This window comes from Bos indicus, chromosome 1 (assembly GCF_029378745.1).
Source record: "Bos indicus isolate NIAB-ARS_2022 breed Sahiwal x Tharparkar chromosome 1, NIAB-ARS_B.indTharparkar_mat_pri_1.0, whole genome shotgun sequence".
In the NCBI taxonomy this organism is placed as follows: domain Eukaryota; kingdom Metazoa; phylum Chordata; class Mammalia; order Artiodactyla; family Bovidae; genus Bos; species Bos indicus.
Window position 1 is genome coordinate 25780583 of NC_091760.1, and position 17481 is coordinate 25798063.

Sequence of the window (17481 nt, forward strand, 5' to 3'; positions counted from 1 at the left end):
ATATTATACATTCCTTTCTCTAAGGAATGTAGGTGAACTATTGCATTATTCAATACGTTTGAGTGAAAGAGCTTCTAAATATTAGACATGTTTTTCTACAATTAGGCAGAGGTCAGTATTTGGATTGATGTGTTCAAAGACACTCAGAGCTGAAGATTGTGTTTAACAGATAGATATATTGTACTAAATAGGAAGAATTCATGGATTAAATATTTCCTAAAAAAAATGGGGGACAGCCAGTTTTTGTATCTCATAAAAATGGTAATGCAACAATTAGCAGGGTCATATTATAAAGCATACACTTTAGCTTAATGGGTCTAAGGATAAGCATCTATCAGCAAGGAAGGATTTAGCACAAAATGACATGTAAATGAATTGATGACTGATCATAAATTAATTTTAGTGCTGAAGATGTAATGGAGACCCAGCAAGATGCCACTCTATCATGGTATTTTACTGCTCAGTAACATTTGAGCAACAACTTAATGTCCTATCGGCAGTTCTTCTTTAACAGCTTGAATAAATTTGAGAGTTTTTTTTGGCTTTCAGCAATTTTGAAACCTGAGAAATTTGGAAAGATGGAAGATGCAAACACAAATAAATCTGGCTATGTGACACAGATTCATTTTTCATTAGATGTTTAAATATGTATTGATTATGTTTGGGGCTATAACATGTCAGATTGGTATGGATCGCTTGTAATTTATGAAGAATCTCTACCTTAGCTGTTTTACCTAGTGTTGGTTTCAATTTTCATGGTTATATTTACATTTATGAAAGAAAACCAATTGTAAAAAAAAGGGCTTACTTTTCTCTCTCTCTTTTTTTGTCTGCAGAGGGTCTTTGTTGCAATGCGTGGACTTTCACTAGTAAAAATGGCTTACTTTCTAATTGATGAATCACTGTTTTTCTTTTCTTATAATCATTGTCCTTTTTCTTTTTGGTAATAGTTTACATAAATCCTCAGATAATCTTTGCTATTTAAATCTAAAGAAAGAATGGTGGCGACAGAGAGGTGACATTAGTAATCGTTAAATTTTAACAATTTTACAATATGGAGGGAATTCAATATATATAATATACTTTTTTATTCATAATATATTGCCAATTTTCCTTAAACATATTTGCAACAATGTACCCACTCCATATATCATGGGTATATACATATATATGCATGTATCATATATACTCCATATCTCAAAAAAACAGGAACAAAGAGGGACAGAAAAATTTTTCTTCTGCATATATATGGAATTTAGAAATATGGTAACAATAACCTTCTGTTTATTTGTTTGCTTCTTGCCCTCCGTTTTGAAGGCAAACTCAGCTATACTAAGCTGAGGGTGCTGGGGCCTTTTTAGTTTGGGGTGATGAGGTTTCCTACTTTCCATCATGGGTAAATCAGATTTGTATGTGGAAATCATCATATGAAGGACTCATTACATCACTTTTTCCTCATTGTCCAAGTCATCAACAAGAGTTGACTGACCTTATCCTCCTTATTTAATAAATTTTCTTGGAGTTACTGTATGTTCTGGCTGTAACTAACATAAGGCCAAGGCTAGGAAATTACACATGGAATAAAATCACATATGAATTTATACCAAATAATAAAACTATTGAAGACATTTAATGCAGTATGCAAATGTTTATTGAATTTTTACTGTGCAATGTCTCTGTACATGAGGTATTAAAATGCATAACAAGTAGTTCCTGATCTCCAGAGTTCCATTGTCTGGAAGAGAAAACATATGCAACAAATTCTAGTTTATAGCGTGTGTTCAGTTGCTCAGTCATGTCCGACTGTTTGCCACCCCATTTCCTCTGTCCAAGGAATTTTCCAGGCAAGAATACTGGAGTGGGTTGCCATTTCTTACTCCAGGGGAATCTTCCTGACCCAGGGATCGAACCTGATTCTCTTGCATCTCCTACTTTGGCAGGCAAATTATTTGCCACTGTACCACCTGGGAAGCCCAATTTGTAGAGATGTAATCAAAAGTGGGGTCCAGTTTGCCACTCAGAAAGCCAGTAAAAAGACAGGTTGGTGGAAAGGAAGGTTTGCTTTGTTTTACATACTGGCATGGCAGGGTTGGGGGAGAGGAAGGTGGGCACCTGTCCAAAGGCCAACTCCCCACCACTGATAATCAGTGGGCAAGACCTTTTATAGGCTGTCAGAGGGTGCAGCATGCAGAAACAGCATGTGTTTCAGTCAGCTCTGACAATCATCTTGAAATTGGTCATTAGTGGTCTGACCAGCATCATCTTGATTGTTTTAAGAAGTTACTTTTCAGTTCCAGGGTCAGTTGGTTCCCATTTCTTGAGGCCAGTTCTTAGAACTGTGGCAGCTTATGTCCTCGCTACAGCCTGGTCATCGTGTAGTGAACTTCTTCACCTTGTGGGGGTTATAGATTCTGGGGGTTCAGAATCTATAAGACAGCTCACAGGATATGACTCAGGATGTTATCTATAGCCCTTGAAAGGAACTAAATGTCCTTGAATATGCTTAATGACTAAACTATTACTATTTGATTTCCTTTGTCTGTTTTCCTTTGTTTTTGCATTTTCTCATTTCTCTGATTAAACTTATCCTATGGCTAAAGTTTTTCCACAGACAAAAGGCAGGCAGAGGTCATGGGGGACAAGGACCAAACGGTCTGCTCCATTTCAGAGATAACGATATGCTATTGTATGCGCACTGTTTAAAGAACGCAGGACGTAAAGAGATTGAGTCTCTTAGGACAGGGTTGAAGATGAAGTAGAATCAGGGGGGTAAAAGAGATGATTTGGACTTCAAAGTTTGGCGGTGGGCACTAGAGTTAGTAGCAATCTAGAGATGTGTCAAAGGAATGAGAGAAAGCAGGAGAGGTAACGAGGCACAGGCTTTTAGAGGGATAGGACTGGAAAGGTAGGCTGTGCTGGGTATTGACAGATCTCAAACACCTCAGTTGGTGTTTATATGTATTGACAAACTAAGTAAGGCTTTGAATGGACAAACAGAATTATGTGATCAATGTTTCAGAAAAGAATGATTCATACAACAATGAGGAAGGTAGAAGGGACCAGAAGGAAATCAGGAATGAAACTGGAGATATAGAAAAGGAGATGGTTGTTTGGAGAGTGAGTTTCAGTTAGTTGGCACAGATTTATTTGCAGATATTCAGCAGACATTTAGAAATACTGAAAATAGGACATAGGAAGGACCAGGACTGAGTTTTCCTATGTTTTGAAAATATCCTCAGTTCTAGGGTTTCATGTTCTTTTGTGATCACTGGTTGAATCACTTTGGTTTTTTCTTACCTACTCTAGCATTATATTGCAAAGTTGATTGCATCATTTCTCCTTTCAATTTAGGCTGTTGGTCCTTGACTTGTGATGATTAACTCAGAAACAGTTCTCTCAGAGGAGGCTCTATTGCTGGTGTTATCTTGGCTTCCTTGCAGTGGCCTGTGTCTAGGGAATTTGTTTGGAAAGGAAAAAGTGCATCTAAGTGCTTTTGGCAAATAGAATCAAAACTCTATCTTTCCCTGCTACACTTAACACCCTTTTAACTTCTCTGATCCTTCTAACCCCTCTGCTTTCTGCTTTCTGTGTCTTGAAAGTGCATGAACCCATGTTATTGCATCCTGGCACCTCAGCTAAAGGTACAAAGACTTTATCACGGCAACATTATACTGTTGTCTCTTAACTGTTAGAGAAAAAGGGGGAAAAATCTATGGCACTTAAACGCCATAGTCTTAGTCTCTTTTATGTGAATATGTATTTGGTTTATTTAGAAATACTAAGTTAATATTAGTTAATATTAACTAATTTAGTAAATAACTAATTTAGTTAATTAGTTAATACTATGAACTAATATTAACTTAGTTAATATTTCTAAATAAATTAAATACATACTCACATAAAAGAGACTAAGACTATGGCACTTAAGTCTCTTTTTAAAAATTTGGGATAAGCAACACTTGGTATCTTTATTGTATCATATATTAATTGTACATCAACTGAAATATTGTAATATTAATTTTATTAAGCAATTGAGTACGGTCTCAGTGTGCTTTGGTCTATAAAAAAGGATACAAGTGTAAATGACTTGCTAAAATTAAGTATCATTTCTTAGTAGCCTGTGTTTTGCAACTCTTTACACATAAAGCTATGATTCTTTCCCTCTGTTGCCATTTTGCACTTTGTAGAAAAATCCATATTAATGTCAGTGGTTTTCTTTATAATGTTTAATTTTCTAAAATGGAGATTAGTATTAAAGAGAAAACTAGAGCTCTTTAAGTAATTGCAAAACAAAGAAATCATACTGAGCTTTGAAAATAACAACTTTACGAAAAGAAATATTTTGTTATATTCTATTTGTTCTGATATTATTTATGCACGTTTATTATTAGTTTTTATTATTCCCTGAGTAATCAAATTTTTATTTGAAAATCTGAAAATAATTCTAGCCCTTCTGCAGTAAGCAAGTGTACATTTCACTAAAATTATCACTAGTCTACATTAAATTCAAAATATATTCACACTATTTGTTCAAATGAGTTCTTGATAAGTTGACTTTAAATATGCTATACTTTATTTCAATAAAAGTGTTATTCTTTGAATTCTAGGCCTTAGAATATACATAGCAATTCTCTTTTAGAAAATAATTGTGTAGCAATTTGAAAAACATCAGAATGGAGTCATAGGAAACGTCTTATTCAAGGGTTGCAAACAGATGCAGGTTTTAAGTGAGCTTAATTCTTCTGTACTGGAAATGTTTAAAAAGTGGATGATGTTTGCGCATGGCTGAAGAAATCTGGATGAAACCAGGTTTACCTCCAGGAAGAGCGAGGAGTGGAGGAATCCTACTTGTTCATTAGTATAGTGTGTACAAGCCAATGAGCTGTTCAATACCTACGACTCACTAGACAACTACATTTGTTTTTAGGTTCAATGGTAAATGGATGGGGCTCTGCATCTGATGAGGATCGTAAGTTTTCTAGTCATAGATCTAGCATAGGTAGCTCCTCAGATGGTTCCATCTTTGCCAGCGGCAGTTTTGCACAAGCACTGGTGGCAGCAGCAGATAAAGCTGGTTTTAGGCTGGATGGAACCAGCCTTACAAGAACAGGTTGGTAGACTCTGAGTCAACACTCTTTGCATGAGAGAATCTTTTCCTTGAACAATGAGCTATTGACCTCCTGTTCTTTCTTCTCAGTGCGTCTGACTGCAGGGCTTTCTTTAATCTGCATGGACACAGTCTGAATGCTCAGTTATTACCAGAACTCTCTTCTGATACTCCCCTTGCAGAGCTAAGAATAAGCTCCTACTCACCACCTTCCAGGGCTTCCTGGATAGCTCAGTTGGTAAAGAATCTGCCTGCAATGCAGGAGACCCTCATGCGATTCCTGGGTTGGGAAGATTCCCCTGGAGAAGGGATAGGCTACCCACTCCAGTATTCTTGGGCTTCCCTTGTGGCTCAGCTGGTAAAGAATCTTCCTGCAATGTGGGAAACCTGGATTTGATCCCTGGGTTGGGAAGATCCCCTGGAGAGGGGAAAGGCTACCCACTCCAGTATTCCGGCCTGGAGAATTCCATGGACTGTATAGTCCATGGGGTCACAAAGAGTAGGACACAACTTTCACTTTCACTTTTAACTTTCACAGCCTTCCATCCTTTATTCCCCTTTCCCTTCTAAGCTCTACTGATTAACTGGAATCTGCTTCCTTCTTCTATTATAGCCAAGCTGCAACTAAGATTGCCATTAAATTTTCAATAACTCACACTTTGCAAAATTCTCACACAATCAATAATGTACCCAGTGATTAACATTATTCAGCTTTTATCTCCATTACTTTCCTTTGCCCCGTTTCTTTCTGCAAATGCATTTTCTGGGAAGGCTTTCTCAGCATGGGGGGAATGGGTCTGAGGGAATGGGTCTGAACAGTCTAACAGTTCAAATGGCTGATGGTCTTAGTAGTTGTTTGGCTGTTAAGATTTTAATCCAATAATTTATTATTTGTTTTAAAGGATGCTAATGAAAAATAGACCCACTGCATTTGCCAGTTGAATAAAATGATGATTACTTGTGTATTTTTCTGTAGCACAATTTAATTTGGGTTTCTGAAAATAATAAATAATAATAATATAAAAGACCAATTATGTAATTTTATAGGATTTTTATTATTAACTCGAAAATAAATATGTGATTCACTATATTAATAGATCAGAAATTTTGTAATCATTTGTTTTACTGAACAAAATAGCTTTGGCATGATCCTGTTATTAATACATGACTATGTGTACGTCTTAAATGCACATAGCAGAAAACTCTGGTATAAGAATTAAACTGAGCTGCCTTACAAAACAAACTAATGACATGCTACATGCATTTTTGAAATCTTAATAGTATTCAAATAGTAAGGTAAAGATAAATGACTTTGACCCTTCACTAAACTCTCAGGTTATAAAAATGAGTCTTGGGAACTTTCTTTGAATTATACCACCATATAACATTATACTATCTCTTTTGAGTATGCACTAGGTATCTACAAAGTAAGGAAGATTCCCCAGGCATTGCAGAGGTTTATTTTTCATATAGCATCTGAACTAAAATATGTTGTACTGTAACAGTTATTTGAGTTTTCTTGCTTTATAAGGCCTAAGTTAGAAACTTTATGTTGCCTGAGTGCTTTCTGTGGCATAGCTCTAAACAGAGCAGTAGAAAGTGAGAGGAAACTAATAAATTAGAAGGCATAAGTACATTTCTTGCATGTATGCTAATAGCTAATAAAACATTAGGCAGTATCATGTCACATTGACTTAAAACGTAACTACATACAATAATTTTGAATGAAATGAAAACATGCACAAGAAAATAAATATATGTACATAAACCTTCTCAGGCCATAATAAACATATTATTAAACCCCTAAGATGTTGAAAATTTATTAGTTAACCTTTTGCCACAATATATTTCCCGACATATTACACTAAGCTACAAGAAAAGGACATAGCACATTTCATTTTTCAATAAGAATTTGGAGTCTGCTCAGATAGAGTACTATTCATCAGAAAACACCTATTGCACTTTGGTGATTTTACAAGGTGATTTTAAACTGCTATTTATCCTATACTATACACTAATGTTATTGAGTTTCTGCTAAAAGAAGTAGAATTCATTGTGTATGTGTATGGGTGGTAAGGTCAATTTAATATATGTGTCTGAGCAGACCTTTCATGTAAAATTTAAAATGTAATTACTAAAGGAAATGTTTCTGTGCTCAAAGAAAGTTCGTAAGATTCCAAGGGTGAAATTTGATTAAACAAGACAGTACATAATTCACTTCAGAAAAAGCTTTCTTAATTTTAAGGAGTAAAAGCTGCACAAATTTGCATGTATCTATGAAAATGTCACTAAGATTGCCAAGGTTAAATAAAAATACAATCAAGGAATATTGATTGGTGGTGGACTTGTTTCATATTCATTTGTTTGCATTTTTCAGTGGGTAGTATATTGGTTATAAAAACTGGACCCAAAAAATGCAAGAGGGCATATTTTTTTCTATGGAGATGGACCAGTATTTTGTATCTTCAAATGACATCTCCAGGCAGCTTTAGAAGTTAGTCTTAGAGCAGAAATACAAGACAGAATCAGTCTCTTATAATAACATTCTCTATATCTCGTTCCCTTTGTTTACTTTCTAGGTAAAGCCTTTACCTCCTCTCAAAGACCTCGACCAACCAGCCCATTTTCTACGGACAGTAACACCAGTGCAGCCCTGAGTCAAAGTCAGAGGCCTCGGCCCACTAAAAAACACAAGGGCGGGCGAGTGGACCCGCAACCAGCATTGCCTCACCGAAGGGAAGGAATGACAGATGGTAGGTTTGTTTTCTTCTCTCTGGTCTCCTAACTGAAGAGACATGTACTGTGAAGTCATTAACTTAGCTTCAAGACACGATGGTAGATCAGGTATCACCTTGTTATGTGACCAGGCTGAACACCTGGCAGTGTGGTCTTGTTTCAATAAAACACCCCCTTTTCTTGAACAATCTGGATTTATTCCTAATTATCCAACCCCAAGAAATATATGCCATCCTGCTTGACAATGTTGATTTTTCTGCTGGTCTGGCATTTTTCCATTAGTGCTTTCCAACGACCATTCCTTTTTAAGATTAAGGAAGAAAACATAAGTAGCATGTGCAGTCGCCTTGTTGTCAAATCGTTTTTGAAGCTGAATTAAGATATCTTAGATGGAATCACGTTTGAAAAAGACTGTGATTTCCAGTTTATGAATTTTTAAATTTCATGAATGTCGGGGCTAATAGACTATCTGGTTGATGGGTCAGTAAACTTTTTCTGAGAAGTCCAGATAGTAAATAGATTTGGCTTTAGCCAAGCCAAACAATCTCTATCAAGACTACTTAACACTACCATTGTAGTGTCTATGCAGCTATAGAAAAACGTAAATGAATGGATATAACTGATTTCCAATAAAACTTCATTGACAAAACAGACAATGGCTTACTTTGGCCCATAGCTTGCTGATTTATTTCAATTTTTTCACTTATATACAGCCTCCAGTCTTTGCGTACTGCTAGTTTCAGGAACCTAAATATTATTGGAAGACATCCTTTTTCAATAATGAATAGTTCATCAACTCTGTTTTCAACTTAATTATCATATGTTTAAATAAAGGGGAAAAAAGTATTTATACTGAAGTTTTATCCTAAGGAATATGTAAGATAATATATGTAAAGAGCCCAGTATAATGTCAGACCAAAAGGTAAATTTCTTCCCCCTTCTCTACACTGTCTCCGCTAAGCACACAAACTTTTTCCTGAGATAGCACTACCAAACATCGAAAGAATGAACCTAGCCAAGCTGCACGTTAGAACCATCTGGGGAACTCTTAAAATACACCCTGGAGATTCTGATTTAATTGTTCTGGGGTGAAAACCAGCCATAAGTATTTTTAAAGCTCCACTGGAGAACCTAATATGCAGTTAGCTTTGAGAAGCTGTAACTGAGTTCTTGGCACTCATCTCAGTCTCTTAGACTTAGCGTTATAGGACAGGATGAGGCTTCCTTGGAAAGGAAGTATTTGCTCTTTATTGGTTTGAGGGTAGGTCTTTAGCTGGCAGTCTCCATTGTGCTTTCTCTTGTCATTTTATAATGCTAAGAAGACTTTAAAAGCCCAAAATAACTTGTCTAAAAGTCTTCAGGTTTACTTATCTTTCCTGCTTCCTTTGTTTTCATTGGAAAGTGTTTCTGTGGAATACACGGGTAAGGGTACAATCAAGATTTTGATTCTAGATAAGTGGATATCCTGTGGTGAGCAAAAATGTGTACCACCTCCTTTCTGCCCCCAGTGATCTGAAGATTAGTTGAGCACTTGAAGCAGTCTATAGTGTTGATCTTATTCCTTCTAAGTACAAAGGACTACTCACTGATATTCTATTACAAATCTCAGCATTAATAATTTTGTATGATTTTCCTGCTATGACTGTCATGAAGAGAGAGAGGGAAATATCCAGGCACTATATGGATTTTTTGTGGCTTTTCCAAAATGTTTGAAGATCATATCCAGAATATGTGGAAGATGTAAAATATAAATCAATAAAATAGCTCTTTTCTTTCTCCCTAAAACATTTTCCTTGCAAGCTTTCTTCAGAATGTCTAGTTAAAGTAAGCTACCTCCTAGTTTAAAGCATGATCGATATATTGCTTATATTTCCAAAAAACAAATAGATTCCTAAACTTTCAAATTTACCAGCATTCCAAAAAAGATTTTGGATTATGTGTCATTAGTAGATACATTCTGAAAGTACTGATATTGCAAAGCATATTTTGGCTCACAAGTGTTTGATCCAAAGACATTTTAGGTATGATAAAGAAGATTTATTTTGGATCGCACTCTACAGGTCATCTTTAAGAATACTATTATTTTACCACAGATGTTTATGCAGTAATTTTTATATGGTATGAGTCCATGCATCAGTAATAAGTTCATATGATTTGTATGTAACATCAAACTGTTCTTTTGGGGAAGTTTAGTAGCACTTAATGTACAGATCTTTTACAGTAAAATTTTTGCATTATAGATTTTACAACAGTGTTTATGAATATATTAATCAGGGTAACTATTGATGGCTGCTGTACCAAACAGCTTCTATCCCCTCAGTGGCTTAGCATGGTAAGAGTTTATTTCTCACAGACACAGTGATTTATAAAGGTCAGGTGGCTCTCCTCGAAGTTGTAAAGATGTTTGCTTAAATATTGATACCCCGTTATTTCCAAGATGGGACCTTCCTGGTTTCTGAGTGAGGGAAGACAGAGCATAAGTGATTATCTGGAATGTTCTATGGCTAGTCAGTGACTCAGATGGTGAAGAATCTGCCTGCAATGTGGGAGACCCAGGTTCAAATGCTAGGTTGGGAAGATCCCCTGGAGAAGGAACTAGCAACCCACTCCAGTATTCTTGCTTGGAGAATCCCATGGACAGAGGAACCTGGTGGACCGTGGAGTCTCAAAGAGCTGGGCACAAGTGAGCAACTAGATGAGATGATGGCTTGTCCCACAGGCGGTACATTCACTCCTTCTTGGACAGGAACTCTGTCACATGGCATCAAACTAACCACTGGAGCAGGAATATTATTATTGAGGCAGTATCAGTCTCTGCTTCCAAGACTCTGCAAAAACCCACACACATATTAAGAAATGTTCTTCCCCCTTCGATAAAGGCTCACCTAAGTAGGCATTGTTCAGTGCAAATCATCTATTCCATTTGCATAAACCAAAGAATATCCTTTAAAGTGAATACACTGACCAATGCTGAACAAAGGAGGCAAGGTCTCTGTCAGCCTTTTTTCCCTAAATTGTCACCTTCCAGCCTGTCCTCCCCTCATCCTAATGTCTCTTCAGAGAAAGGGCTCTTTCCCAGCTCTGCCATGGAATAACTTTGACCATTGAGCAAATGAGTCATTATTCTATTCATTAATCTATTCATTCCTAAATCTGTTCATTCAAATATTTATTAAGCTCCTACCAAATGACAGGCACAGTGGGAACTATACAGACAAAATCCCTGGCCTCCTGTAGCTTACATTCTAGTGAGGGAAGATAGGTAAAGACCAACATATATATAAAAGTGAAAAATAAGGATATACAAGATGGTGGTGTCATGGAGAAAACAAAACATAGGAAGGAAGTTGAGAACTATAGACATGGGGGAGATATTTTTAATGTAGAGAGCTCAGGGGAGGCCTTACCAAGAAGATGACATTTGAGAAAAGATTGGAAGATTACAAGAGAAAGAGCAATGCTTATATCTGAGGAAAAGTCATTCCAGGAAATGAGAACAGTGAGTGGAATCCTGAAGTATTTAATTAAAAGGAAGAGGAACAGTGTGACTGAAGCAGTGTGTGTGCTCAGTCACTCGGTCATGTCTGTGACCCCATGGACTGTAGCTGAAGCAGAGAGAGCAACAAAATGAGTGTGAAGTCAGACAAGTAAGTGAGGACCATCTTTCTGAAGACCCTATACGCCTCTGTAAGGACATTGGCTCTTTACTTTGAGAAAACAGTAATGGTGTGTGCACGCGCATGTGTGTGTGTGTGTGTGTGTGTGTGTGAGAGAGAGAGAGAGAGAGAGAGAGAGTGTGTGCATAAGGCAGGGGAGTTACAGATTTTCCTTATGTTTTTATTTAAAAACAAACCATTCTGGATACTATATTGAGATAGCCCGAATGTGAATCTGTGTGGAATCACACAGAAACTATATAGGTAATGTAGGGAATAGGTGGTTGACATCCATGCCAAGCTAGAATCGGTGGAAGCAATGAGAAAGGTTGAATTCTAAACTCGGAGGCAGAGCCCACAGGTTAATGAAATTAGTAAAGGTATAAAGCAGGGAATCCAAAGATTACTCCAGTCTTATGACCAGCTTGTAGTAATTGAGATGAGGAACATTAGGGAGGAAACATTTTGCACAGGAAATTCTAGAGCTCATTTTCCAGGTGTGACATTTGAGATGCTTACTAAACATCAAAGCCAAACTCTCCAATATGGATTTACTTTAAGATGAATCTGGAGTTCATGGAAAGAGAGACCCAGGCTGGAGATATTTGATTTCTTTATGCCGATTTTTCTTACCTAAAAAAGAGTATAATAATGACACACATATCACTGGATTGTTGTGCCTGACAATTGCAAATTCTCAGTAGGCCAGTAAGAGTCTCTTTGGTGAATTGATTTAGTTGAAATGAATCAACAGAGAAATGAATAATAAATTTAATTTAAGTAAACATATTTGATTACATTCTTTCATTTTTTCCACAGCCATTCTTAATCTCATCTTTTTTCCAATTTGTTTATTTCAATGTGCTTTCAGTGTTCTTTCATCTTAGACTATACAAACTCCAAGGATATTACTTAATTATGTAGCCATATAATTTCAGGTTAAATTAAATAGTAATCAGAATTTTAGCTAGCATAAGCAGATGCCATTTTGGCCATTTTAAAAATTAAGCTGCTCTGATGGAGAATAAAAATCAATGACAAAGATATGTTATTTTAGAAGCAAATGTAATAATTTCCCCCCAACTGGCAGTCTTAAGTCCAATAACTCACGTAAAATAATTAATTTGCATTCATAATAATACAAACTGAAGGAAATCAGTATTGAGTATAGAGGAAGCACCAAACTCATTGGTGAATTATTCAACAAACAGATCTCTCAATATTGGATTAGCTTTTCATTTTGGAAGAAATGTTCCAATTGCAACTCTGTTCTCCCAGATAGAAACCAAGTTCCCTTCAATAATTAATAATTCATAATCTAACAAGATGATGTACATAAGAACTGGGAATGCTGCGCCAATGTAGGAACTCCCCAAATAAATCCTGAGGAGATTTTCATTGTCAGTTCAATGAGGGTCAATATTAGTTTGCTCATAAAGGAGAATATGAAGCTTCCTAAGAAAGTCTTTTAAAGGAGCAACTTAGCCTTCCTTAAAGAAACTATCTTGTGTACACAAGAAATTTATACTTTTTCCTTTGGAATTTCATGAACAATATCATTAGAAACAAGTGCACCATTGCTAAGATGGCATGGGAAATAATTATCTATGTTATATACATTATCCTCTATTAATGATACAAGTATATATATTGTCCATAATAATTGATCTTGAACAAATTGATAATTGAACAAATAATATAGCTGTTGATACTCTAAGGATGAACAAAGAAGTTTACAACAACATTCCAGAAAAATGAGGAAGAAATAATCCAAAGGAATGTTAGAATGTTTAGGAGATCTCAAAATCTTCAGCAAAGTAATATTAGTGTAGGACTAGTATAACAGTATACATTATATAATAGAACTATAATACTTAAAGAAATATGAAAAAAAGCAACTATGATTTCACAATTGAAGACATTTAAACTATAAAAGTGTCATGGTCTAACAAGCTAATAAGAGAAAAATGAAAAATTAGCTAGGTATTTGAACTTTTTTCATATATGTAATGTAAAGCGCTTTTATGAAAAATGATTTATTCCACTACATCTCAGTTTTTCATGATGCATTGCCTTCTCTAGTACCATGAAGCATATTCTATCTAAAATCTGAACATTGGTTATTACTTATTAAAATTAATACATTGGAAGATTATAATATATTAGTTGTAACTCATTAGCTAACTCATGAAACGAACAGCTAGAATTGGTTGTCAGGCAGAATGTTAATTGCATTTAATAAATGTTAGCTTAACACTTTGACTGTTGCTGAATGTGCCACATACATGAATAAGAGGAGTCATATGCTTGTATGATACAGCATACAGTTCTTAATTTCCCGAGGGCAACATTTCCTAGGGAGATTGACAGGGCAGCTTTTATTCTTCCAGGGTCTTTTATTAACACAGCTGCTAGAATTTCTAGTTGTTTTGTGTCCTAGTATTCTACTTTAGGGAGGTGGCAGTGGGGAATGGATTAAAGATGGAGAAATCATAAATTGTCCTTTACACCTTGAACATCAGCCTTCATGTGCAATGGAAAACACTCACCATGTACAATAGTTGGAGAAAATCGGTTGATTTTATTTCAAAGGCACTGTGATCAAAAGATAGCAAAGAGATCAATAATATCCATTTCAGAAATAAATAACTGAACTTTCCTCTCCAAAATTTATTTTGTATGGGTGATACCTTTAGGAGGGCTACGTTTTTCTTTTTTCTTCATCTTGAATTAAAACCTGTATTTTTTTTTATTACATTTTAGTTTATTCTAAACATTATTCAAAATTTTTAGATCTTCCACCACCACCAGATCCCCCTCCAGGTCAGGGTTTAAGGCAGCAGATAGGCTCGAGCCAGCATGCTGGTAACGTGGAAAATTCAACAGAGAGAAAAGGAAGCTCTCTGGAGAGACAGCAAGCAGCCAACTTAGAAGACACAAAGAGCTCTTTGGATTGTCCAGCTAAAACATCCCTAGAGTGGCAGCGACAAACCCAGGAATGGATAAACTCCACTGAACGCCCAGAAGACATACGGAAAGCCCTCCACAAACAAGGTGTCGGACCAGGTGTGTTCTGCACAGTCCCAAGAAAGTGTGGACTTTGACCTTTTTTTTCTACCAGGTATTTTGGAAATGCCAGTTGTTTAAGGGCATCTGAAATGAATTTGCCTTGAATCACTAATTGAAGTTGGAATTCACAGCAAAGCTCACCTGCGCATCCCTTAAGGCTGAGTCCAGTAGGGGTCCTTCCTCAAGTTAACCTCTGCATAGGGTCTTTGAGCCCAAGACACATCCCGGCTTCATCGGTAATGCTCAGGAAACCATTTGATTTTTTTTTTTTTTTTGCCATTTTTGTTAGTATTGAGTACTTTTAAGACCACTAAACTTCATCTTTAGTATCAGTTGAATCTCTGCTTCAACCAATTTGTCCATTTTGACTGAAGTAACTAGTCATTTTTAGAGAACTCACTTCAGTCAAATTAGTAAATTAATGGAAATAACAAAGTTGCAAGTAAACAGACAATCACAGAATTCTCATATTAGAAAAGGTTAAACTGGCACCTGCACTTTTCCAACTGATTAAATTGAGTTGATTATTAGCACTTCAATGGGAAATGTTTTTGCTTATAAATCAAGCTTGCTGGAAATGTCACAAAATAAGTTTCATCATTTGCAGTTGGATTTTTTTTTTTTTTTGGTGGAGGTACATTTAACCAGTTATAGAAATCATTTCTGCAACATCTCTTCTTATTTCAGAATTCATTGAGTATTAAACCTTACATACACGCACACACATGAAAGTTTCCTTACACATTCTTTTATTTATTTGGACTCAGTCTTTTCTGGATATGTCCTCTACTCATGCATTTTCAATAATTATATTTTGTCACAACTTGGTGCTTAAAGTTTTAGCTTGAAATATAGTTAGGAAAAAGCCAAAAGATGATAATATTAATATCTAGATTTAATGGAACATTTAGGAAGCTTACATCATTAAGGCTGCAAAAGAAAAATCGTGTGATCCTTGTCATTAAAGCTATCTAAGAAGAGAAATGCTAAATCCAGTTAGCATGTTTTTGATAACTCATACCTGGAAAGAGAGAAGAAACACAGGGGTGGAGAGGAAGAGAGATGGGGGATAAATGAAAGAAGAAAGAGGAAAAAGAGAGAGAGAAACAGTAGCATTTCAAAGTATTAAGTATTTAGGAAAGGCAATGGCACCCCACTCCAGTACTCTTGCCTCGAAAATCCCATGGACAGAGGAGCCTGGTAGGCTGCAGTCCACAGGGTCGCTAAGAGTCAGACATGACTGAGCGACTTCCCTTTCACTTTTCACTTTCATGCATTGGAGAAGGAAATGGCAACCCACTCCAGTGTTCTTGCCTGGAGAATCCCAGGGACGGGGGAGCCTGGTGGGCTGCCGTCTATGGTGTCACAGAGTCAGACACGACTGAAGTGACTTAGCAACAATAGCAAATGCACATCATGAATTATTTTTAGAGAGATGGTACATAAAAAGGATAGAAACGTTAATTATTAAAATGAATGAGTTTCTCTTTTTCTTTTAAGGAAATAAAACAGCTTTTCAAATAGTGTATTTCTGTTCAGTGAAGCAATAGAAATTTAAGAAGCTTAGTTTATTAACTAACGTGTAGATCTTTATCTAAATTGAGAAAATGTTGCCATAATTTAAGACAAAAACCATGTTCCTTCCATCTTAATGAAAAAATTAAATTTCAGCCCCATTGAACCCAGAAATTATTTTCAGAAAAGATTTTGTCAAACATTACAGTCATTATATGCAAATCTCTTTTATAATGAATATAAATTTTGCAAATAATACATGACGATATGTACGTATCCCAAGATCTCTTTTAATTTAATCCTGCCTCAGTTCCTGTTGTAGGAAATATTGCCTGCACATAGAAATTCCTTTAATATCTGGGTCTTGTTAAATTCTTCTTGATTTTACTAAAGAGTGAAATGATAAAAAAGCCTAGCTTGAGCTTAAAGCTAAATTTGTTTTGCCTCTGTGTAACTGTTCACCTAAGCCCATTGCGTTCCCTTTTTTTCAGAGGAGACATTGGTGCCCTACAGCAAGCCCAATTTCCCATCTCCAGGGGGTCACAGCTCGTCAGGAACGGCTTCTTCTAAGGGATCCACTGGACCTAGGAAAGCCGATGCTTTGAGGGGAAGCCACCAGCGCAATGCCAGCGACCTTCTTGACATCGGATATGTGGGCTCAAGTAGTCAAGGACAGTTTACAGGTGAATTATGTAAGTGCCTTAGGGCATTTAAAAGGCTGTGGTGATTCAGAAAGAAAACTGGGCCCATAGCGTAAGAGAGAAAAATGTTTTCCTTGACCCTCTTAGAATATCTGACTGGCTCTGAAAACCAAACTGATGAGAGGGATTAACAGGGGATAAAAAAAAAGCATACAAATTTTATTGAATTTTTACATGAACATGGGAGCCTTCACAAGAGAATGAAGACTCAAAGAAGGGACCAGAGCAGTCAACTTTTTGCTCCATTAGACAAAGAAACAGTAAATGTGTGAGAATTTAAAAAGAGGTTTGGGCTGGGGGTAGTAAAGGGTGAAGAAGTTACTAAGGGTTAGTTTAACAAGGTTTTGACAAGAGTATCTTCCCTCCTCTTGGTACAGGGCAGGTATCTGTCACATAGATTTTATCATCATCCTTCAGGGAAGGGTGAGGTGGGAGAGGTCAGAGTGCTCTTTATGCTTCTGCTAATTTTTTCAAACTCCCTCACTCTAAGATATTTAGTATGCTAAGTTACCATATTTTGAAGTATGTCCTGAATCTTATCAATAACACTGCCACAGTAAACAAATTTCAAAATTGTAGAAAGCTTGCTTTACAATGAGAAAAAATTGAATTATGATTTTGAGCAGGTTTGGTTATAATAAAGACCATTGCTGTTTCTATCAGTCAAATAAACATTTCTTCTGTCTCAAGCTTGGAT

At 36.2% G+C, this 17481-nt stretch overlaps 1 protein-coding gene across 16 annotated transcripts in view; it reads left to right on the forward strand.

The window, feature by feature from the left end:
- ROBO2 (roundabout guidance receptor 2) overlaps positions 1-17481 on the forward strand; it is a 1473778-nt gene that overhangs the window by 1451395 nt on the left and 4902 nt on the right. For 4 of the 16 annotated variants that reach the window (XM_070789516.1, XM_070789548.1, XM_070789667.1 and 1 more), the window contains 3 exons: positions 7687-7860; positions 14293-14565; positions 16575-16775. In XM_070789516.1, coding sequence (XP_070645617.1) covers positions 7687-7860; positions 14293-14565; positions 16575-16775 — 648 coding nt within the window. Of the gene's footprint in view, positions 1-4927; positions 5111-7686; positions 7861-14292; positions 14566-16574; positions 16776-17481 lie in introns of all 16 variants that reach the window. The other 12 variants (XM_070789865.1, XM_070789929.1, XM_070789993.1 and 9 more) reach the window with 6 other exon arrangements.